This window comes from Micromesistius poutassou (genome assembly GCF_964030765.1).
Source record: "Micromesistius poutassou genome assembly, chromosome: 9".
Taxonomy (NCBI): domain Eukaryota; kingdom Metazoa; phylum Chordata; class Actinopteri; order Gadiformes; family Gadidae; genus Micromesistius; species Micromesistius poutassou.
In genome coordinates, this window is record NC_140279.1 from 15,021,365 (window position 1) to 15,046,212 (window position 24,848).

A 24,848-nucleotide genomic window follows, 5' to 3' on the forward strand; every position below is an offset into this window, starting at 1 on the left:
CTCTCTCTCTCTCTCTCTCTCTCTCTCTCTCTCTCTCTCTCTCTCTCTTTAATTGTTTCCTTTCCTTCTAAAAGTATATCTAACACTTATCCACACAAATGAAGTTGGTAAATGCGTTGATTATTGTCTGTAGTCTTTGTTTGTAGGAATTCATGATACAGGTGATGATTAATAATGCAATGCCGTACAAACATGTGATCACTCATAAAATCAGCATTAGCTAAATATATTCGATATTTACATATTTTCAATATGTAACACTAAAGAAGTAGCCTAATGAAGAAAAAACTACAAAAGATAGTAATAAGCCAACAACGTTTAATAGTGTATGGATTTTATTAAAATCCACTACTTATTAGAAATTTATTGTTTGATGATTATTATTAAGTTATTTATGTTAGTATTAAGTGCTGAAAAGTAAATATCCATATAGTTCTACACTCGGTCAATCGTGTGTATGATTTGACTTACACATTGTTGACGTCGTTTCCGTTTAATGACGGCGCTTGTCAGCGAATATTTCATAATATAATGTACTATTAACATGTACATGATGTTTGAAATTATATTTTAAATTATTATTTATGTTAAAAAATCATCAACATCGTTCTGGGGTAGGTTGCGTCTCTGCGTCAGTCACGGCCATGACATCACTTCCCATGTGTGCAAAATTGTTTTTTTTTTCGGCCACTGGTGTGTCAATGGTAACAAGAACGACAGATAGGCTGAGGTGAAAGCCTATAATGTTTTCATTCCAGCTGAAGTATATTTGAACGATAGAGTTCGTTGAAAAGCCACCGACGAGGCGGATTCACGGGACGTCGTGAAGGGTTCTTGTACGGACGACAAGAAGACGTTGATGTTGTTGTTAGCCATCCAGCTAACGCAAGCTGATTTTTTAAGATAGCTAGCGTATGCTAACGGAGGTCCCTGCTAGCTAATCGCCCCCATCATCGCTTCTAGCCAGCTGTGTATCGCCCTGTCTTACTACGATGGGAAACGCAGCGACTGCCAAGAAAGGCAACGAGCAAGAAAGCGGTAAGCATGTCCATTATTCGGTTTATATCCGAAAACCCTGCCATGCTCGTTGCTTGTTAAGAGCAGCCTATAGCGATGTCTAGCCAACGTCAAATAATATGGGTTGCAGAGAACCATCTTTGGTGGGGCAGTGAGGGACCTGGGTTAGTTTGCAAGCCATGCACAGTGGCTAGTTAGACTGGTCATACATATGTATTGTGTCAGCCCAGTAAGGACGAGTCATTTGTTACCATCCTTTTCCCGGAGCACATTACCCATGCAGTAATCATCAACGAATATGACGAGTTAACATTAAAGATCACGGTTAAGTCCATGCTTAAATCTGGTAGAAAACGTTGTTCAGGTCATTTGTGATGGGGGTTTCCAATGTATATATGGCGGAAAGCATGTAAAATGGCAACAGGTAGGTCTATGTGGTACGTCTAGTGAAATGGCCCATTGACTCCAGTTCTGTTATTTTAACGTATTTACAAAGATGGAAATTGCAAGAAAGGCATCCATTCCAACATTTCACAGCCGAAGTTATATATCCCAAGACAGATGACTACAGAAGCCTAAATCAAAATGACTAGTGTACTGTCCTATTGTATTGTGGCTATATCAGTTCGAGGTAGCTCCCAGTCATATTATTCTAAACTAAAACAAGTCTTCGAACCCAGGTACTTGCTTTTCTTAACACCAGTTTTCCGTGCACCACCCTTAATTCTTCAGTGTGTTGTTTCAGTAATGAAGGTAATCCACTAAACTGAACGATGTCCAAAAGAACTAGTCGCATGCCTGGCGAACGCTGTTCTTGACCTGCTTTCTGATTGGCAATGCTTGCAATGTACCAGTCCAAAGTAAAGGAAGGGCTAAAGGTTTTGCACAATATCACCCCACTGTCATGTGAATAGATGCCTTTTAAATACTGAAAACACATTTAAATGCCATGGTGCCTATGGCCAACTGACAATTACACTTTGCACCATTCACATTGCATCTACATTGTAGAAAAGTAAATCAAGGTCATTTTGAGGGCTCAGTATGAATTTGTATATTAACGATACAGTGACTTGATAAGCAACCAGTGTAGTAGTAGTATAAAAAGATAAGATCAGTTGATCACACAACTCAAAGTTAAATTCATAACATATTTTGTTTTTAAGTATTATAAATGGTTAACATGCATAACAATATCAAAATATGTTTCTAATATCATACAGTGGACACATTGAATTGCATTTTTTCTCTTTACCACCAGAGAGCAGGATCATGTTATTAAAGAATGTAAGACTTTGCAGCATCCGCATTTAAACCTGATATTAAGTCATAAATGTATCAAGCACTTTCTCCTGCAATTTTTAAGCAATACAATTTAATTCTTGAATTGCATTATTGTGTTGCTGGCATAATGTGTTGAAAATACAGATAATAATCGAAGTGAATGTTACTGAACCAAATGGTCTATTTGAACTAAAGCGGAATACTGGAACAGGAAGTATAGATATAAGTGGTTAGCAAGTTATTGCAGTGCACTTCACTGCATACAGGAAATGTCTATGACTCACTTTCAGTTGACTACTTTCACATTGCCTTCAAGCTGTGTACATTATACACAGAGCAATACATTTTAGCAATGGCCCAGGGCAAGGATCACTCCTTTCTTAAATTGGACGAATTGGCCAACCGACTGTTCCACCGATATCGGAAGGGAAGCCAGGAAAGCGATGGGGCCCAGGTCTCTGAGTTTACTGTCATTTGGGATAAATTGAGTAAGTAAGGTGCCGTTTTCATAGCAAACAAGTGTCTGCTGCACTGTGTTGCACTGTGACAGGGTTTCCTGATTTGAGCAGCTTCTGTTTAGTTAAACTCTACATTGAGTCATTTGGTCCAAACACCAAGGTTTAGAAATGAACCAACATTATCTTGTTTAATGGCAGGAAGTGCATTTGATTATCTGGTTTCAAACAACACTTTTATTTGGCCCATTCTATTTTAAATCGTTTGCAGTGCACCTAAACATGTTCTTGATGTTCCTATTTTCTTTAAAAATGGGATGTCGTGCAAGTTTTTGCCTATAGGCAAATTGGGGTTAGGCTAGTTTGGAAGTTGCTTATTTGAACCGAGTGTAGATTAATACTTCACCATTCATCTTTAGCATCACTGTCGGATGTCCAATGTTACTATGTATGTCCTTTCACTTTGTAAATAATGAATCGAAAATAATGCTATTTTGATTACATAATGTGTTTGTGTGTCATGTTAATCTTGTCTTTTCAACTACATGTCCTTTCTTCCGTTGTCACAGAGGTTCTACTTATACCAAAAACTATATTTTATTTAGCTAAGCTAGAATTTATTCCCATTTAAAGTTAGTTGTAAGTGAGTTGTCAATGTAGGTTTGACACTGTTTACTCTAAATGTGTTGTGGTTCTTTTCGCAACACTTACTTTAGTATCTTCATAACTGAAATTACATTGATATTCAAACCCCAAATGTTTAATTAGTTTTGGATATATGCGGTGTGTTTACTTTGTGTCCTCTTGTTCAGTGTCATTTTGTCTGTTTGTTACGTTTTAATCCACTTGGATTTCTTATGTTCTTCTTATAGCACATCATAAAACTTTCTTTCTTCTCTTTCTCCTCTTCATCATTTCCATCCATGTGGGTGAATGTTCCTGCAAACCCTTGGTGATCTTTAGAGACTTTTGGTACGCGCATTCTTTCATAGGCCATCCTAAGTCACAGAGAGATTTACCCCAGTTCCTGGAATTTACCATGTAGCATGCATCTGGATGCCCCATTTTATATTTGGATACCATTTCTTGTTCCATTTAAAAAAAAAAAAAAAAATTATATATATATATATATTTAACAGTACTCATAACTTTATTGACACATAGCCTCCTCATGGACTACTGTGTCCTGTTTGCCTGCTGTGCATGGCGGCTGATAACAACACAATAGCATTACATGGCATATCTCTGTGACTATGGTCAGCTCATGTCTGCTGTGAATTTACAATTGCACTCTCTTTCCAATGCCTGCACCGTAATCCCAGTTTCAGTCTTGTTTTTGTCGTGTCTACTGCCTTTCTTTTTTCCGATTTTCCTTCAACTAATTTTGAAAGGGATGCAGAACTGTCTCTCTTTAAAATTGGCCCCCTTCCCATAATACCCGATGAGAGCTCTTTGCATCTTTTTATTAATCTATACTGCCTGTCTGGGTGTTTCTGAATTTGTAGCATTTGAACTTTAAATGTAGTATTTAAAGTTTTGTTTTTGTTTATTGTCTAGTGCAATACTACTTTCCTAGTACTTGATAGTGGCCTGTCCTCCGTTTGGATGTGTTTGGTTATACCGATGCCTTCCCTGAATGTTGTACCTATTGAACCTGCTAGCGGGCCGCCGCTGCTCCCCTTCCTTCCTGTACCAATAAGCTGTTAATGGTCCCCTGTCTTGTTCTTCTTTATAGTGAAAGAGTTCTTAGCCAAAGCCAAAGAAGATTTTCTAAGGAAATGGGAGTGTCCACCACAGGTAATGAAAAAGCATTTTATCTGAAAAAATCTGAAAAATCTGAATCTATATTTTCTTAGTGTTTTTTTTTTTTTTCTTTTACTTGACAACTGTCAAAATTCACATTCACAAATTCACAACTTGACTACTACTACAACTGGTCAACAGCACACAGTTTAATTTTTGCAGTGGATTCAATCAATCAATTCAATGTTTTGAATTCTGGTCAAAACATTGAATTGTGTGTATCTGAGTGTTGCGGTCAGTTGAACGTCTCACTGGAACTGACATTGTGTTTCCTCAGAGCACAACTTGCCTGGATGACTTTGATAGGCTCAAGACCCTGGGCACGGGCTCATTTGGCCGAGTGATGCTCGTCAAACATAAAGGGACGGACCAATTCTTCGCCATGAAGATCCTGGACAAACAGAAAGTGTGTAACCGTCTTAAGCAACCAACAAATAAGCCCATGCATGTAGTCCATTAAGATAACGCTATCTGATCTTTGCAGACTTACATATTTCAGCACAAGTTTTGGCTAAATGCTGCGCGCGGTTCAAAAGGAAGTGTGACGTTTCCGCTCACTCTCGTTCTTGTCAGATATGGTACACTCGGAAACCTCAAGTAGCTGCAACTCTGGCCTCACAGCCTGGGAACATGCTAGTTTTATGTGAAGGCTAGCATGCTTTACCTTTTATTTGGTTTTACTCACTATATTACTTTGATCTCTTACAGAGTAAGATATTGTATCGGTTGTTGTCTTCTTTAATCCTAACTTCACTGTATTATTGTAGGATGAGAGTCATAGCGATATTGTGGCTTTTCACTCATATTTCGCCCTTATTTTACATGTGGTTTGTTGTCTCTTTTTCCGGTGTAGGTTTTAACTAGGTTTTTAACTAGTGCTCTACACCCTAAGCACAAAAAGGATAGACATGTGATGCACCCTAATGTTGTGTTTGACTAATGCATTGCATTGGCAGGTGGTCAAGCTGAAACAGATAGAACACACGTTAAATGAGAAGAGAATACTGCAGGCTGTCTCCTTTCCATTCCTTGTCCGATTGGATTACTCCTTCAAGGTAAACCTTCACCCTTTTCCCTGAGCGTTTTGGTTGTTGAAGGTGTCGGTGGCCAGGTTAGTCAGGACAGAGAGTGTATTTTGGCTTCCCAACACACTTTTCTTCTTAATTCAAGCATTCAACAATACATTTAACATATAAAGGCCATCTCAAAAACATGAATGATAGAGGAAACCAATGACCTGACAGATGTCTATTAGTGCTTTCATTTGGTTTTCCCTTTTGTGATTGAAGATAATCATTATTCTGTCTTGTTTTTGTTCCACCAGGACAACTCTAATCTCTACATGGTGATGGAGTATGTTCCTGGAGGAGAAATGTTCTCACACCTCAGACGCATCGGGAGGTTCAGGTAAATTGTGATACGGTTCCTCCAGTTCCTTTACATTTTCCTAATGTCCAAAATGGCTGCTTCTCTAGAATAGTCTACAAGGAATAACTTTTATATCCTGGATGACAGTCGCATACTCATTTGATGGATTTGTATCATTATGTTATGTTGTTCTTTTTCAACCATATATAACACAATAAATATAATACAGTAATATAATTGAATATAACATAATACACAAGTTTGAGCTCACTGAGACTGGAATGGGGCTCAAGGCTAGGGTTGTAACGCTCGTTCTAATGTCGTCGATGGTAGAGGAGATACACTTGTCTATCTTGGGCAAACATCTAACCACCTTTTTCGTTTTTTGATTCTTTCAGCGAAAACCATGCGCGCTTTTATGCAGCTCAGATCGTCCTCACCTTCGAGTACCTCCACTCACTAGACCTCATCTACAGAGACCTGAAGCCTGAGAACCTGCTCATAGATCAGCATGGCTACATCCAGGTGAACACTCATTACTGTACATCATGATGTGAACGTTTCCTGTCAAATATTGTGGAATTGAACAAATCCAGTGCATGAATTCTAATACTGAGGGATACTGAATTTTTGTTTTGCTGTGATGCAGGTGACAGACTTTGGTTTCGCCAAGAGAGTAAAAGGCAGAACCTGGACATTATGCGGAACCCCTGAGTACCTGGCCCCGGAGATCATCCTTAGCAAGGTGAGGTTTCCTCATCCCACTGTACTGCGGTGCATTCCAGGTCATCCGATAGGCTGTCCTATGTGCTTGTGTGCAGCCTACATAGTTGTTTGTTTTTTCTAACGCTAATTACGAGCAAACATCACACTGGGGATACAAACAGGAGGTAAATAGGAAACTGCAAATCAATTGAACTCTTTGTTGAAATTAAAAAATAAGTAGGATTTTGGGAAAGAAGGGAAAGGGATTAATTGTTGGAATATTCCAACATTGATTGGTCAGAAGAATTGGCACACCCATGGTGAACCGTTAAACTATTGCGCTTTGAGCTTGTGAACGATAGCAACACAACACATCGACATGTGGCATTCTGATAGATGGATCAATCCTGATCCAGCTTAGCACAGAAACAAAGCAGAAGTCTGGTCAACCTACTTAAATAGGGCTGTGCCGCATGCTGAACAAACACACCAAAACAAACCAGCAAATAGTGGTTATTTTCACTTGAGCCTGATTTTGTTGATGTGATTGTGTTGATATGTCTTTAGAGTTAAATTGAACATATTGAGTGACTTCAGTGTTTGAGTTCTTTGTTATTGGGCCTTGTTAGGGTGCTTATTTCCGCTAGTCAAGTTATTTTTAGAGTTGTCATGGATTTATTGTGCACTTAAATGATGTTTGTGATCAGCAACCTGGCAGTGTTCGGATGGTGTCATAGAAATAAAGTGGTATCACCAAAACAGCAACACCTAACTTCTATTCTCAGCAGTGTGTTGACGTTCCCTTCAGAGAAGGTGCAACAGGCTGGAGTTCAACCATGTTTGGTGGGGAATATGATCCCTTGCTTGCTTACATTGATGTGTTCTGATTCAACAAAATGTAAACTTTAGCCTACACTTAAAAGATATCACAAAAACAATTTTGCCTTCAACTTTGAAGAACAATGCTTCATCCCTGTGGTTAAGGCGTTAGCACTTGCTTAGCCTTGACATGTACTCCAATTGCTTAAGTGTCAGCCCATTCAATAATTGATGATGTTTGTTGTTGATGTGTATAACATTACTCCCCTTGAACAAAATGGGGACATTCATTGGTACATTGAGGAACTAGGACTTATCGCATTCACTGAGAATTACATAATGCCTGCTTTATGATACATTTGTCAACTAACTGCCAACCATAGCATGTGTTATGCCTACACGGCGACACCTTGAAAGGTGAAGAGACAGTGATGGACAGAACATGGCATTCTGTTTTGTAGGACTGCTGGCTTTATGAAATCACATTTCAGTAGGTGGCAACTGATGGCTGTCTTTAGGGTTCTAACGGTTCAAACGGTTCAAACAGCACAAAAATGGAAACCCCCAAAAAATGTAACTTCAGATTTAATGTTATTTTTTTTTTCTATGAGTTCCCCTTTGGAATCAAGGATTAGCTAGGTGTATTTAGCCCTGTATGGATTCATTATGTCTTCCTTGATGTTCCCCAGGGCTACAACAAGGCTGTGGATTGGTGGGCACTTGGAGTCCTGATATACGAGATGGCTGCTGGTTACCCTCCATTCTTTGCTGACCAGCCCATTCAGATATACGAGAAAATAGTCTCGGGCAAGGTACGCGGGGATAGGCAGACAAGCATGAATAGCATACATGTTTTCGTCATCTGTAGCACTGACGTGTAAATGTCTTTTCATTTTTTGCCCGCACAGGTACGATTCCCATCTCACTTTAGCTCCGATCTAAAGGATTTGCTGAGGAACCTTCTCCAGGTGGATCTGACCAAACGATTTGGCAACCTGAAGAATGGGGTGAACGACATCAAGAACCACAAGTGGTTCTCAACAACAGACTGGATTGCCATCTATGAAAGAAAGGTTGGTTGAGCCGTGGTATACGGCCATTCTTTGTCATCGTTTGGGGCATTATCGTAATCCTTTTTTGGATGTCGTAACCCTAGTGTATTCTACAAACATACACTGCAGCAAAATGCATTATTCATGTTTCAGGTGGAAGCTCCCTTCATGCCAAAGTGCAGAGGACCGGGGGACACAAGCAATTTCGACGACTACGAAGAGGAGGATGTCCGCGTCTCAGAAACGGAAAAGTGTGCAAAAGAGTTTGCAGAGTTCTAGTGAGTGGGCAAAGGGTCCCATTAGGGCTCACATGCAATGGGATATTTTGTGCACTCATTTGAGGGTGAAGGTGGAGCTGAGACCATCATGTGTTCAAAACAATTGCCTAGTCCCTTCATTCCACAAAAGGCTGAGTGAGGTCCTTCTTGCCATGATCCTTCTTGCGTGCATCTAGCACTAATCTATACACAGGCACATTATGCAGACACCCCCTTGTGCTGCAACACACAAATACTAGACCACGTTCTCTTGTATGTTTTCCTGGTTGTTTGTTTTTTTATGTTTGCAGCTTGGTAGAAATCCCTTTTCTTCCTCCTCAACCCATTTTCAATTCAACCGATTATTTGCAAAGCAAGACCAAAACCAATTATTATATGCCCATTTTTAAAGTGGCACAAAGAGTGATTGATTGTATTAGCTAGTATTGCACACTTTGTCTTGGGAAAAACAGAAAGGGTTTCAGATCCTCATTCCTGCAAGTGAGTCTTACCAGTTATTGTCTGTTACATGCCTGATTGTGTTTTAGGGTTCGATTTCAAAGTGGATTGGCCCAGTCTATAATCCTAAGCATTTTAACCTTAAGAAGTAGATCCTCGTCGGTGTGCATATAGAATATACGTATATCAGACATAAGATTTAGGTCACCCCCCCCCCCCCCCCCCCAACCCGTGATTACTTTTCCCTCGTTTTTCTTTTTGGTTTTAAGCATGACCAAAATCTAAACAAAACACATGACGGTCAGTGAAGGAAATCATTCAGTAACACTGAATTACATCTTGAACTCTGTGTTTTAATCCTTGGGCATTTAGTGGCAACCTTTTAAATTAAACAGTAGAAAATGTGTCATGCTGTTTCTGTTCCGAAGCATTTCGTAGCATCGTATTCCCTATCCTGTCCCAGGGCATTTTTATTTACCTCAGATAAGGTATGGTGAATCTAATGAATAAACCAGATGAAGATATATTTTTCAGGTACTTGTTTTATCCACTCGAAAGATAACTTATGGAAGTGAATTACGTGGCTGCATTTTAAAAATAAAAGTTTATTTTTTTCTTTGATCAAGAGTGCATCATGAAGGTATTTTTGTTCGACAGTTCAGGCTGAGGGTACGTAGCAGAGGTTGTGAGGCATTAGTTGGTTTCCTGAGCAGACCATCCACTCAAAGTCATGTCACTTATTTTCTAGATGCTTCTTAAGCATTTTAGTCTGTGAGGCATTCTCTAACTGCCATCTTTTTTTTTTGGTTTATTGTTTGGGTTTCATTTTATGACTTCTGTGTGGCTGTATACATATTTTCTAGTTTCTTTGTTGAACATGAATGATGTTAACGGCAACCTAACAAAGTATTCAGCTCGTATTTGACATTTCTTTTTTCAACTGTAAACTCATATTTTCCATAAATTGGTCTAGGTTGCCAACAGAGCATATTGTTAACCAGTAGGTGCCACCTACTGTTTGGTAACCATTTCAGACAAATTATTTCAAAATTGTTCAAGGATATATAATTGATTCTACAATTGACCCTCGCCCTTGAGAGGTATAGATATAGCCATAATGGCAGGCTCCAGTTTTGAACTGAACAAAGTTCACCAGTGAAGTCAACTGATTGTTGACTACCTTTTCAAAGGCTTGTTAGCACAGACATTCAACTGGGATCACTGACCCTGGAGTCAGTAGGACACATGCATATTTGTTCTGACTCCTTGCCCAGCTGTTTATGACTTGATGTAAAATCCAGGACAGCAAAATGTGAACAAATCATGGCCTTTTTGGAACTGAATACTTTTTTAGGTATTGCAAACAGTACATACTGATTTTGTTTTTTTGTTTGTTTTTTTGTTTACTTTTTGGGGCGGGGTTGTATAAGATATTGAGCACATGTTACATTTGGTTTGGTTTGCCCTCATTTCATTTCAAAAGGCACAGTGGTGTGCTATTTTTATTTAATCTTGGGAGATGTTCATAGAATTTTGCAATTTTGAATATTTAAACGTGCATAGTAAATAGTATGTATGAAGGTCCCAAATGTTTTATTAACGCGTTATAAACAAAGAATATATGGGATTATTTATTTTCTCCAATTTATTTCCATTTGCCCTTGAAAAATAAATAGGCCTATGTGACTTTCGATTCTCTGATGGCTACTATAGATCATGGTCCTTCTTTTTGTTTTGTTTTTAAATCAAATTCGACACTTTTGATTTTATTTACTTTTATTTTATGTTAAGTAAGGTGGAAGATAAGAATGCTAGAGCTTATAATTGAGTTTAAGATAATTTATATTCCGGTATATGCTTAAAATCCCCCCTACCCTCCCGAGAATGTACCATGTTTAAATGAAAAGACTTGTGTTGATCTATCCTGAAGATGTGCAGTAAATTGACCACCAATCTGGTGTGTGCTATTCCGCCCAATATGTGTGTAATGTTTGTCAGTTGATGTAGACAAGGGCACCGTTTCCCTGTCCTCCAAAAGATGACCAGTTTAACTCATACTTTCTTTACAGTTACACATGCCAGTATGGGTCATAATAAATATATGTATTTAGTTTGTTTGGTATTTTGCACAATGTCATTTAGAAGGCTGACACTTTTCCCCACCCACATTTACTTGTATTTGCAAGGGAAGTATACCATACTTTGCTGTAGCAGATTTTATGTAACAAAGGATATATGTCACTGTAATAAATTCAATTCTTTTAAAAAAATATATATGCGTTTTTTTCTTGTTGCAAGCATTATTCCTGCTGGCCCTTATTTTCAGAACTTAACTGTAGCTGTCCCACTTAGCTTTCCAAGGTAAACTACAAATATCTGCACCAAACAAACGCGCCATGCAGACTCCACTTCTCAGGAGGGCTAAAACTTCACTTCCCATGAATCATTAGTGTCATGTTGCGTAGGCAGACAATATTGATAAAGAAAAGCTAGCTAGATGCACTTCATCAAATGTTAATTTTATTTCGACAATATATTTTAGAACCACTATATTATTGATTTGAAAACGTTGTTCAAATCTAAATTGTCGTGTGATTTCCGTGCACTCGTTGCCACGGTGCATTCATCCGAAATAAGGTAAGGATTTTGTTCTATAGCTAACACAGCTAACTTATTCATAGCGTCTGTTGCCAAATAGCAGTTAGCCATCATACCTTTATCATTGTATTTTATTATATACCATGTAATAACTCAATATGCTACATAAGGCGTAGCTTGCTTCATTACACCGTTATTAATCGTAACGCGTTTTAAGCTTTCCGTTTCTAATGCAACTGGGGAATAAAGACTCTGGCTCAAACGCATCGGTCTGCGATGGTGAAGTCTATTTGGTGTGTGGCTCTTTCAGTTTGTGGTTTTCTGCTCACAATGCATCATAATACGCGATGGTTGTGGTTGTTTTGTTGTATTTTAGAAGAACCGACCTTTGCGTACCGTCCAGGGAAACGATGGTCGTTTTGGAAGTGACAGCCCATTAAGAAGACGTCTAATGAAAATCTACTCCAACATAAGATACTGTAAGATGCCAGTAACATTCTGGCGAATTGTTTTTTGTTTTCTTTATAATTAATTTAATCGGAGTCTAATGATTAATGCTCAGGGTAATGGTCAATAGTCAATTGTAGTTACTTTTATATGATGTATCATATATATATATATATATATATATATATATATATATGCTCAGGGTAATGGTCAATAGTCAATTGTAGTTACTTTTATATGATGTATCATATATATATATGCAATGTGTATTGACTTTATGCTTTGCGTTAACACAAGCCTGCACTGGAACACTTGCAGAGATGTACGCCTGTGTGAATGTTAACAAGCTGATTGGTCTTAATACATGGATTGGATAGGGATCTCTTAAAGATAATACTATCTATATTGAATACAGGCGTTTGTTGAATAATAAGCTCTGTGATTTTATATCTAAACATATTTTCTATAATTTATTATTTGTCTTATTTTCAGCTGGCATGGATGAAAAGGCAAATGGCTCAATGGACACCAAAAGGTGTTGTATCAATTTAGTACCAAAAAATAATATATATATCATGGTTAAAGAAAAGTACATGTATTGAAATAGTGAATTAAAACAATGTGTTCCCACAGCCCTGTGGAGAACGGCCAGATTGCAGATCCTGCAAACTGGGGTGTAGCAGATGTCGTCAACTACTTTAAAGCCACGGGATTTGAAGAGCAAGCAACTGCTTTTCAGGATCAGGTGGGTCAGAGTGCTTGTGTGTGCGTGTGTGTGTGTGGTGCATTAATGTTTAACAAGTACTTCTCTATTTGCCACACACATGCACACTGCGGAAGCACTTAAACCAACAGACGTGTTGGTATTAATGATGGTGGCATTGTGTCACACACTCTCCTTCATCTGTGTTCAGTTTATTATTGTTCTACCGAATTATTCTTAACGTAGTGATGGAAAACTGTTCAAATATTTATATATCGTTTTCTCGACCAGTCCTTTCGCCCTGATCACCATTCATCTGTTCTCAGCTGTTTCCACGGGTCCTAAAGCAGAGCCTCAACTCTTTTCTTTCCTGCCCGGCAGGAAATCGATGGCAAGTCCCTGCTCCTGATGACGCGCAATGACGTGCTGACGGGACTGTCCATAAAGTTGGGCCCCGCGCTGAAGATCTACGAGTACCACGTGAAGCCACTGCAAACCCAGCACCTTAAGAGCAACGCCTCGTAGCAGCGAGGGCCGAGCGACCAGCGGCCTCGACGCCTCAGCGACAATCAAGATGTCAGTTGGAGACCCACCCCCTCCCCAACCTCTAACCCCTAGGGTAGCGGCCACCTCCTATAGACTCCTCCCCTAGCCACCCTGGGACCCCACCAGGAAGAAGGGAAGGAGTTTTAAATGCTGTATGTTTTCTTAGTGCGTGCCTGGCTATGGCACACACACACACACACACACACACACACACACACACACACACACACACACACACACACACACACACACACACACTGTCCAGTTCAGCCGTTTACCTTTCTAGATATCTTTATTGAATTTTTTATTTTTTTGCTGCTTCTGATAAGAACTTTGTGTTTTGTATTGTTTTTGTTAATTATTGATATTATTATTTAAAACAAAACAAGAAAAAAAAGAAATGGTGAGATGTGTTGAAGATATCCTGCTGTGAATCGTGTGTGACTGTGTGTACAAGTATGTACGTATGTGGGTGGGAACTTGATGGTTTAAAAAAATAAGTTGTACATAAGATCATATTATAAAGTGAAAGATTTGTGTTCTCTTGTATTTGGAAAGCTTTGATTACAATTATTATTGTTGAAGGTTATTTGATCAATTCCATTTCGTCCTTTTGATTGTTTTTTTTATCTGTAAAATGCCTGAGTACAATAGGATCATAGCATGCATTTCGTTTTTGGCCCATTCTCAAGAACAATTCTCAACATGCCCTGTTTTCTTGCACACCTACTGTATCTGGGCTTTGGGCTCTTGACTTGGAGGTATTGACGTGTATAGACAGATACTGATTTATATGTTCTTACCTGTGGTGCTTTCAGCATTGTCTCAGAGACAAATGTATGGAAATGTGTATATGACCAATGTATATGTCCAACATTACACTGGAGTTTGAATATATGAATCCAAGATTTGCAATAAATGGTGCTCTTTTCTCACCAAAGAACAAAATAGATTTTATTTTTTAGTCATTGTTTTTTGTTGCAATTGTAATATGGTTATTCTGAATTAATTGTCCTCTTCCTCACAGTTTTGCAGATGGTTTTCTTTTCAAAGTCCCTGTTATGTTACCAGAAGGGTTGTCCAAGGCCAGAAGCACCTGCAAAATCATATCAGAGAGGCATCAGTTTTATCATTGTTGCTTTGCTGTCTGCAGATTTGTTTTTGTCGCTGTTTTGTATTTTGGCTTACTTCGTTCTTGTTTACAAGACCAATTTTGGTCATATCAATGGTAATGTAATGCACGTTGGGCATGACGATCTCTATCTCCTCCACCTGAAAAAGAGTTTGATGGTTAGAGCCATGATTCCTAGTCATCTCTGCATGCTCACATGCGTTGATTGAATGGCACTGATAGAGCCAGTGGTTTTTGTTTTTCAGTTCTTGTAGATTCTGTAGTTATAAAAACTACAGACTACAAAACACAAAAACACTGCGACTTGCCACCATGGTTACGACAAGTCAAACTGACATTCTGAAGGAACGGTACGTTGAAGTCCCTCATATGAGAACCTACCTCGGGAAGTCTTGTCAGGATCAAACACTGTGAGTCATATAGGGTCTTCTGCACAGAGGGGGAATATTCTCCCTGATCATATGGGCCAGCAAACTTCTCGATTATAGTCTCCTTTACAGATTTCCTGCAAGTATAATAGTAAGTTAATAGAGTTATTTTATATTTAAAAAAAAAAACATATGTATTTTATATATACTTTATATATGTAATTGTATGATTTCAACAGTTTCAACAGGGTTTCATTTTCTCCTTCTGATGTGACTGACTTTATCGTTGTATTGTGATGAGTAAGTAAAGTGTAATTCGATCCCTCTAAAACGTTCTGAATGAATTACCATGCTCCATCGAAGTTGACATTGGCCACATTGTTGTAGCGCCACCTGGCGTAGACGGAGGTGCAGAAGCATCTGTCCTTGGCCTCAGGGAGGGTGGTGAAACGATCTTTGAGAAAACCTTCGAAGCCCGATTGGGTGGTCTTCAACACTTTCATGTCCTTCAACCCGCTGTGGACCACTGGAATATCTATGAAGTTGTGAGTGGAGGACAGTCGTATTGTTGATCAGTCAGTCTTGAGTGCGTTACTATTGTTAGGATGTTAATGAGGGAAACATGAACAATTGGTCCCTTGGTATATGAAGTATGTCACGTGTGTGTTTACCGTTTAGATTTTGTTTAACGTCACAGAAACGGGACGTTTCCGGACTGAGGATAAATGCGTGTGCATGCCCAACTCCATTCTTAGGAAAAACAAATAAATGCATTATTCATTTCCTATACGATATCATCGAATTCTAGTGTCTTGATAGTAGCCTACACAGTTGTCAACTATCCTGAACTATATCCGTTTCAATCTTCTAGTTTCAGTACAGGTATTGAGGTACTGATTATAACATACAGTGTGACCATAGAAGAACACATAACACTATCAGGGTACATAACATAAGCATTAGACATCTGAAGTGATTGTCTGTATGGAGACCACACGAAAGTTTTTGTTATGTATTGAAAGGTGATATGAAGAAGGATCTTGGAAGATGAAGGAAGTATTGAATTGTTAACCTACTAATTATGTAGGGATCTCAGGATAACTCAGCTTATACAACAGTCTATATATATATATATATGTCTATATATATATATATATGTATACATATATATATATGCTTACCAAATATATTATATATATATATATATATATATATATATATATACTTTTTTTTTTTTCCTAACTGACCCTGGATGGAAGGATCTCTACTCTTGCGTTTGTCAAGCCTTCTTCCAACTGGGTGAGTTACTCAACGATGTTGAACATATTAGCGTGTGTAAGTTTACCTTCTCCAACCTCTTCCAGGGAGCCTCCTCCATGTACACACTGGCCCTCACCACGTGGGTGAAGGAGGTCAGGAAATGGTGACAGAGGTCCAGGGAGAACTGCTCGATGGTCTTAACCTGGAGATACCCCAAACGCAGACCCCATCCGAAACCAAATCACATCCCGGTGGGTCTTGAGTTTCACCACAGACACAAGTTTCTTCATATAAATATGGGTTTTCTAATTGTTCCATTAAAACATAACAATATTAATGTAAAACATTAAACAGAATGAAACTGTGCAAAACCTACTACTGGGTCTATAATATTTACATTGTTATGCAATGACTTTCTATTGAAACATTACAATGCTGTGTAAACAAAGCCTGTAACTGATTTATTGTTTTAATTGTCATGTTATTTTATGAGCTATGCTTACCAAATTAATGGGGATAAATAAATTAATGGGGGATTAATGGGGGATAAAAGGGGATAAATAAATTGGACAAAGTACTGCAATCTTCATGCAAAGGAATTACAACATTTTGATGCTTGTTATCCGAAACATACCTGTGTTATGGTTGAAAAATTCATGTCATTTTACGAGCTATGCTAAACAAATGGCTTGTTGCCACTATTTGAGAAAGGCTTACCCCCTTGATTTTAGCCAGCCCGTGAACAGTGTTCTTGATCGTATCCGTCGGGATTATGTCTGCGTTGTCTCCTGTGGTGTAGTCCTTACGGGTATTCAGTGTGAGTTCTACATCGGCTCTCAGTTCCATGATGGAGTGGTGGGCGCCCTGTCTTCTGATGTACAGCACTTTGACCATGTTCTTTCCATATCCCGTTCTCACAAATTCCACGTTCTGCACACACACACACACACACACATGATATCAGAGTGGAGGAGATGGAAAATAATCACACAGCTGGATGTGATTCAAAATTGCATATAACATCCACTTATATTTCATCGTTAGGCAGATAGATGAGAGAGGGAGATAGAGAATGAGAGAATAAGAGAGAGGGAGATAGAGAGAGATAATAATATCTTTGTTCAATTGGGTGATGCATTTCAATATTGAAGAATTTAAATCAGAAAACAGCAGAAAAAGTGAACATTGGTAAAAACAAATCTTCAATGTAGACCCGTAAAATATATGATATTCACACCATGTGAGGGGGCCACCTATGAGAAAGAATAGAACTTTAATCGCCCCACCACCAACCAAATGCTATGTTATTGCAAGCAGATGAAGTGAGAGACATATATTGGTTTGAAAAAGTATATTAAATTGCTGAAGTAACAGAACATTAATAACAGGCCTATTTATCCCCTTTTAACTCCTAAAGTCATTGTCTTTTACCCCTTCCTTTTCTTTTCTTTCTTTTTTGCCTTAGGTCATTTTCTATGTGTATTTGCACTTAAGCACTTTCTGTGAAGCACTTTGCAGTGCCGGTAATTAACTTAAGTACTAAGTAACTTAAGTATTTATTTTGGGGATCTCTACTTTACTTTAAATCTGCTTTCACGCTTACTCCACTGCAATTTTAACAACATTTACATTTCTCACTATGTTACATTTCCTTGTGCCCCTCCAAGTATTTGTTACGTTACCATTGACAAACTTGTTTTTCTTTTTTGGAGTGTGTGAAACATTACATGGTATGCCTAACCTTCTTAATACATCAGCAGAGCTCAGCATTCAAATATACAAGGAAAAGAGTGTTTGTACCTGAGCTGAGGAAGTAGCCATGGTTCTACTCATCATCTACTCTCCCCAAATGTTGCTGCAGCTTGGTCTCTGTTCCCTTTCCCAGAGACAATCATGGTTGTCCTCAAATAAAAGTCAAAGGGGAGGAACACTAGGGCAGGTAAATATTTTACTTGTCTCAACTCAGATCAGTCGCAAAGTCAACAAGCCCGGGGGATGTCATTGACAGCAATGGGAATGTGTTGGGACATACTTAAAATTATCTGTTTAGTTAACAATCTAAAACAATCGAAACAAATCCAGTTCAGCTGGTTTCAAGGTGTGTCTGTGCGCGCACACATATTAGACTCCTAATATGTCCTTTCCTGTCATGAGGTCTTGAGTCAAAACTTCCCCTCACAATGAACTCAGACGTGTCTGAGAATTTCACTTCCCCTCATCAGTCCCCTCATGTCATTCAGTCCCACATGTTAATTGTTGAGGATGGAATCATGTGGCACACAGTGCAAACTTATAATTGTGTTTTTGTGTTTCACAGCTTGTAGGACAGACGTTACCTGTAGAAATGAGGCCGGGGAACCTGTCGACTGGTAAGCTGACGGACATGGATTATTTCAATGCGTTAAAAGTCTCAGGAATGTACCCTTATGATTTGTAAGATGGCAATATTCCAAATGTGACCAAAAATTCAATTTCCTCACCGCAAAACTCATACCCTTGATCTAAACATTACAGACAGTTTTTCTGCACAATTGTCAGCATTGTGTAGATGCAAATGGCTGTGTCTTGTCATTAAAGGTTTGTGGTCTACAAGTTGCCTCGAGAGGTTGGTAGTGGGCTGGAGTACATGTACCTAGACTCCGCTGTAGAAACATGGCAGATAAGTAAATTCACTGTCAACACCAGTGAAGGAGCCATAGGACTCACTCTGAACCAACTCTACTTAGGGCAGGCCTACATGGTGAGGACGTATGTGTGTGTGTGCGTGTGCGTGTGTATGTGTGTGTGGACATTTCAAGATTGCCTGAAGACCTTCATAAATAGTGTCTATACTCAATGGTATTTGGTTAGTTTTAGTTACTTTCTAGTAACAGGATATATTGTTTTAGCCCCTCTTGCATGGTCTACCTAAGACCTTTTACAGCACTTGGAAATTGATTAAATGAAAACGGCTTTATAAATATAATGAATGATATGATATGAATTCAAAAGATATATAATGTACATAACAACAACTATTGTGGCCCTCAGTCTAATAGCACAGTTTATGCCATGTACAATGATGGACCCCCCGACATGGATTACCGCAAAGGATATGGCCACACAAAAGGTAGGTAGTGGTTCCAAACCAGTGTGGCCCACTGACATGGCTTAAGGCAATGCTTGATGCCCTGAAATGTGTTGGGATTCAACCCATATTAGTGACAATGCTAGTGAGTGAAAATATGTGTTGAAAGTAATCCCTGTTCACAATATACTTAGTGCTATTTAAATTATCCCATGTAATGCTTGGGTGCTTGCTAGCCTGGTTCCGCCTGCCTCCGTACTTCCGCTCAATTTTCATTTCCCGTACTAGATCTGGGAGTGCTGTATGTTTGAACGATTTCTTTTCCCTCTAGTTTGTCCCTCCAATCAGCGAACAGGAGGCACGGCCTGAGAACAGTGACGTACAGGTCGTACGCGAGTTTCAGTTGTAGTCAAACGAATACCAGGAAGCAGCAGGAAGACCATGGAGAAAGAAGCTATTCGGTCTGTTGTGGAAACTCTGCCGAATATAGATAAATTAAAGCCGGAGCAGGAACAGGCTTTGCTTAGTTTTGTTGGTGGTCAAGATGTTGTGGCGCTTCTTCCCACGGGATTCGGGAAAAGTTTAATTTTCCAGCTGGCTCCATTAGTGGTGAAGGAGTTTGGAATACATGAAGCATGAAATACGTCATGACCAAACGTTAGCGATTGGTTAAGGCAGATCCGGAGTGGCACTGGGCAAAGCCAATAGGTTTTAAACTTCAACAGCACCCGCCTTCAAGTGATAAATCGTTTGTCTCTATAGCAGTTCTAGACCATCGGTATGAATGAAATGAGTACGAAGGTCTAGTTAGGACTAGGCTAGGTGCTTGCTCCATTTCAATGCAAATCCATGAAAACAAGATTTTTTATGAGCCTTTACCTACAGTTTGTGATATTTTGAAAACAAGGTTGGGAACCACTGAACTAGACATAGACTGCTTTGCAAATGACCAAGGCCATTATATAAGCATTGGAGCTCGGAACAAACCAGCCCAGCTTTGACCCAAAGTAAACAAGCATCAAGAGATGAAGGGCCCGCAAGAGTGCATTGTGTCCCCTTTATTTGATAAGGGCAGTAATGCAGCCATTGACCTGTCCATGTTACACACAAGGTCGTGGAAGGTCCTCTACCTCATTATATGGGACGAAAGTAATGAAAGATCAATGGTTTAGCTAACAGAAGCTGACCAATATGATGCTGCGGCTGAGGGGGAGGAAACGAGTCAAAGGTCATCTCTCTCTTGCCGCTGTTGACTTTATTTAGTGTCCTATGTGAGGATAGCACATCACTGGGTCATTGTGTGTGTGTGTGTGTGTGTGTGTGTGTGTGTGTGTGCGTGCGTGCGTGCGTGCGTGCGTGCGTGCGTGCGTGCGTGCGTGCGCGTGTGTGTGTGTGTGTGTGTCTGTCTGCGTGTGTGTCTGTATCTGTGTGTGTGCACATACATGTGGGAGTGTGTGTGTGCACGTGCCTGTGTGTGTGTGGGGGGGGGGGGGGGGGGTGTCTGTGTGTGTGTGTGTGTGTGTGTGTGTGTGTGTGTGTCTGTGTCTGTGTGTGTGCACATACATGTGGGAGTGTGCACGTGCCTGTGTGTGTGTGTGTGTGTGTGTGTGTGTGTGCACACGTGTGTGAGCACGTGTGTATGCAGAGAATGATTTGGGTGTGCATACGAGTGCTCCCCTATGGATGTGTGGTTTACTGTTAACACTGAACCACAGTTGTTTTTGTGCATGGTCCAGGAGTGCTGCTCTTTGACCACTCTCAAGGATTCTGGCTGTCCCACAGTGTCCCCCACTTCCCCTACTTCCCAGAGCGTGGTTACATGTACCCGTCCTCTGGAAAGTTATATGGCCAAACTGCCCTCTGCGTGACCTACAAGTATGGGCAGTTTCCCATAATAGGTGAGTAAAATGACAGCCTGCCCAGCCACGCATCACATATTTAACACTGATATGAAATGATGAGATGTTACAGAATTGGTTATCTCGCAACCAGTGGTCCTAGAATGTTACGGCAAACTTCTGGGTGGAGATGGTTCAGAGCCTGGGCCGTAAACCAAAAACTGCAAGGGGGCGGAATTACACTTTGTTTCCTGTTTTGTTTTGAGATATTCTACCAAAAAATAAAATTATTCGCGTGAATTTGTGAAGTGAATTTCAGATTGAGATTAGTTTATTTCTACAGTGGCATGTCTACAGGGGGGTTCATTTTGAATCTTACCAGACCCTTTTTTGCTGTTTACTGGGGCTGGACGTGTTGGTCTTTGCTGTTAGTAGATACTGGCTTGCAGATCACCAACCGGACAAATATGAAGCGAAAATATGAAGCGTTCCTATCCGACTCGTTGTCGCTAAATACTAAAGACTACCTTTTTAAGATGGGTAAAAATAACTAAAAATAATAAGTTGGTGAAACTACAGACGTTGCCTTTTGGTTACTTCTTCTTTCATTTCATGATCAGTAACACAGCTGCCAGTACATGAACTGACATGTACCTCTCCGCGTCGTCGCGGCTTTTGGCAATGCAGTAGACGTTTTTTAAATCAATCTGTGAACGAGTATCCATTCTTATGGTATGATTGGAGAATAATATTTTGGGGCCATTGTAAGATTACAAGAGATTCTTTCTTTGTTGTGTGTCAAAGTGAATAATAGGCTTATAATGTATATTATATTTGGTTATAGGATATGTGCAGTAAATTTCGAGAGCCAAGGGCCCCTGGCAAACTATCGTTGCCTGGAGGGAAGGTTTGGGTACCTTGTAAAAACAATGCAAAAATATTAATTTCCAATAACACAAGCCACAAGTGTTCTTGGTATTGCTTTCTTGGTTTTATGAAATTAATTTTGTGGCTACCAATCTTACCAATCTTCGTTCCTAGAGATGAAATACATACTGTTTGAATAGTTTTTTATGAATCTCCCTCATAAAAGTTCATAAAAATGGATACTATCTTGATACCACATTGTTGTAATCCCACTTTCAGTTTTGAAATGAACTGAAAGTAGAGTAGCAGAAATGTTAAAAAGGAAGGACACACAAAAAATGCATATATTTTAGTACTATTGATTGTTTTAGAACATAAATAGAATGCTATATATGAATAAATGTTGATTTATTTGTGGCCGGTCCCCACGTGTAGTAATGATGCCTATTCGTCTGTTGTTGAATATGTCCCTTTCTCCAGCACGGCAGCTGGTCTACCTCATTCCACGTGTGTATAACTGCTCAGTGCCCTCCTCATTCTTGGACGACTTTGCGGATTTGGCCCAGTTGTGTAAAGGCTCCAAGTTTCCCCTACCCTCATCCAGTAAAAATATTGAGAGTCTTCTCTCTGTGAAAGGAGAGGAGTTTGTACATTTTGCCAAATCGGAATGCTTTGTTGATGGTAAGGAAAGTATCTTCTTTCATTCTCCCTTTCACTTTATTTATTGTCTTCGGTCTGTCTGTCTGTCTGTCTGTCTTTTTTTACTTCTTTCTTTCTATCTTTCCCTCTATCCCATCATCATTGTGTGCAGTATTGGCTGCTGATTTTCGACATTACAATTTGAATTACAATGTAGTTCAATAGTTTTAATACAGGAGTCCTCTGCTTCTGTCTGCAGTCTATATTGCATGTATATAAATAACATTGAGTTCCAAAATGGAGCACAGATACTCACACATTTATATGTTCTCTGTTGTTTTTAAATTATGGTCTGTAACTGTGGAACTGTGCTGCTGCTTGTCTTGGCCAGGACTCTTTTGTAAAAGAGATGTTTAATCTCAATGAAACTTCTCCTGATTAAATAAAGTTAAAGTTTAAATTAAAAAAATTAAAAACATCCACTCCCCCTCTTTACCCACCGTTCCCCAGACATCTACGCGGGCTGGGTGGCTCAGGAGCTGGGGACCGACCTCCTGGTGGAGTCATGGCAGAGGAAGACCAGCGAGCTGCCCTCCAACTGCTCCTTGGCCCACCACGCCATGAACGTCCAGAGGGTGTGTCTCCCAGGGCCCACCCTCTTCCAGTCCCGGCATGACCACTCCAAGTGGTGTGTGTCGGCGAGATGGGAGGACCAGTGGGCCTGCGTGGGAGACCTGAACAGGGAGAGGGCCCAGGCTTTACGGGCAGGGGGACTCCTGTGCACCCGGAACCCCTTCATATACAAGGCCTTCAGACAGGTGGTGTCCCGGTATGAGAGCTGCTAGCTAGGAGAGAGAGAGTGATGGGGGAGAGAGAGAGAGAGAGAGAGAGAGAGAGAGAGAGAGAGAGAGAGAGAGAGAGAGAGAGAGAGAGAGAGAGAGAGAGAGAGAGAGAGAGAGAGAGAGAGAGAGAGAGAGATTTTGTTATTTGTAGTTAGATGGGTACATACATACAATATTGTATCATTCCCAGACGTGTATTTTTTTGTGATATGTTTTTGTATTATTTCTATATTCCTTTGCATTTCTATATGAACTCTGGGCGTATCATTGTTTTCAGTACTGTCACAGTCCATTGTCAGAAGCACTCTTGAGCAATCTCCAATGTTTTTTAAGATAGTGATATATAGAAGACTCAATTGAGACATTTTGATGAAGTCAAGGCACAGCACAGCAATATACTATCAATATAGATCTATCATCAATGTGTATTATCATGAGATTCCTAAATAAATATGTACACTGAATCAGCAGTGGCGGTTCTAGGGGGGGGGGCCAGGGGGGGCCAGTGCCCCCGTAACTCTGAGTCCGGACCCCCCTGTGGCCCCCCCGAATGAGGAGTCTGCGTCAATGATAATGTACGTCTGTATGTGCCCCTCTAACACTAAAGCCTGCCCCATCCCGGCCCCCCCATTAAAACTGGTGTAGAACCGCCACTGTGAATCAGCCTAACTTAAATTACTTCTCCATTTCCCTATATGGGTATGCATTTGATGGTTATTTTTTGGATTGTATACTGACTATATCCTGCACCTACACGACCTACTGGAAACATCTCCAACCAGTATACATGATCATATAAACTAGTAAATATTTAACTCATTGTTTTAGTATATACTACACGTGAACACTCCAAAAATAAACAAGATAACATTTTTGGCCGGGATGTATTTGTTTTTATTAGCGGTTTATTTGTTTTTATTAGGGTGACGAGACGACCGTTACACGATGAAAAAAATATCCCGAGTTTGAGATCTCAATCTTGGGATATCGCCCAATATCCATAGCGAACCAATCAAATTGCGCAATCTTAGGAGGTTCACGTGTACTACACATATACTACAAGACAATAGATTATGTTTCTGTGTGTGTGTGTGTGTGTGTGTGTGTGTGTGTGTGTGTGTAACCAATATGAAGCCATCAAGTTTATTATTTCTGTCGTGCATAAAATGCCCCCATGAAAGTCACCTTGTCACATGCTCATCCATACCACTAGATGGCGCATGTGTTAAAAACCACCCAAACAATTCAGCCAAAACTCCTGACCCGGAAGTAGTCGCGCCATCACAGCTCACACGTGAAAAGAAGAAACACCGTAGTTGACA

At 39.8% G+C, this 24,848-nt stretch overlaps 4 protein-coding genes across 5 annotated transcripts; 3 read left to right on the forward strand and 1 right to left on the reverse strand.

The window, feature by feature from the left end:
- Window positions 1-696: 696 nt before the first annotated feature.
- On the forward strand, window positions 697-11,491 carry prkacba (protein kinase, cAMP-dependent, catalytic, beta a). 2 transcript variants are annotated; one of them, XM_084472784.1, is made up of 10 exons: window positions 697-1,038; window positions 4,492-4,553; window positions 4,837-4,965; window positions 5,516-5,614; window positions 5,884-5,966; window positions 6,326-6,452; window positions 6,577-6,672; window positions 8,141-8,263; window positions 8,360-8,524; window positions 8,657-11,491. In XM_084472784.1, the coding sequence occupies exons 1-10, from the start codon at window positions 993-995 to the stop codon at window positions 8,780-8,782; spliced, it is 1,056 nt and encodes a 351-aa protein (XP_084328910.1). In that variant the 5' UTR covers window positions 697-992; the 3' UTR covers window positions 8,783-11,491. The 2 variants fall into 2 exon arrangements, with proteins under 2 accessions (XP_084328910.1, XP_084328909.1); XM_084472783.1 differs by lacking the exon at window positions 697-1,038 and adding an exon at window positions 2,587-2,789.
- A 155-nt stretch (window positions 11,492-11,646) lies between these two features.
- samd13 (sterile alpha motif domain containing 13) lies at window positions 11,647-14,297 on the forward strand. The gene is made up of 5 exons (XM_084473320.1): window positions 11,647-11,856; window positions 12,194-12,296; window positions 12,757-12,799; window positions 12,898-13,009; window positions 13,349-14,297. The coding sequence occupies exons 2-5, from the start codon at window positions 12,269-12,271 to the stop codon at window positions 13,490-13,492; spliced, it is 327 nt and encodes a 108-aa protein (XP_084329446.1). The 5' UTR covers window positions 11,647-11,856; window positions 12,194-12,268; the 3' UTR covers window positions 13,493-14,297.
- Window positions 14,298-14,440: 143 nt separating this feature from the next.
- Window positions 14,441-18,218, reverse strand: uox (urate oxidase). The gene is made up of 8 exons (XM_084473319.1): window positions 18,074-18,218; window positions 16,991-17,203; window positions 16,359-16,475; window positions 15,685-15,763; window positions 15,362-15,548; window positions 15,027-15,150; window positions 14,702-14,785; window positions 14,441-14,609 (listed from the first exon to the last, which is right to left on the reverse strand). The coding sequence occupies exons 1-8, from the start codon at window positions 18,107-18,109 to the stop codon at window positions 14,535-14,537; spliced, it is 915 nt and encodes a 304-aa protein (XP_084329445.1). The 5' UTR covers window positions 18,110-18,218; the 3' UTR covers window positions 14,441-14,534.
- Window positions 18,219-18,507: 289 nt separating this feature from the next.
- Window positions 18,508-24,844, forward strand: dnase2b (deoxyribonuclease II beta). Its single transcript, XM_084473318.1, has 7 exons — window positions 18,508-18,642; window positions 18,851-19,013; window positions 19,304-19,382; window positions 21,077-21,238; window positions 22,526-22,726; window positions 23,195-23,513; window positions 24,740-24,844. Exons 1-7 carry the CDS (start codon window positions 18,536-18,538, stop codon window positions 24,753-24,755), a joined length of 1,047 nt encoding a protein of 348 aa, XP_084329444.1. The 5' UTR covers window positions 18,508-18,535; the 3' UTR covers window positions 24,756-24,844.
- Window positions 24,845-24,848: the final 4 nt, after the last annotated feature.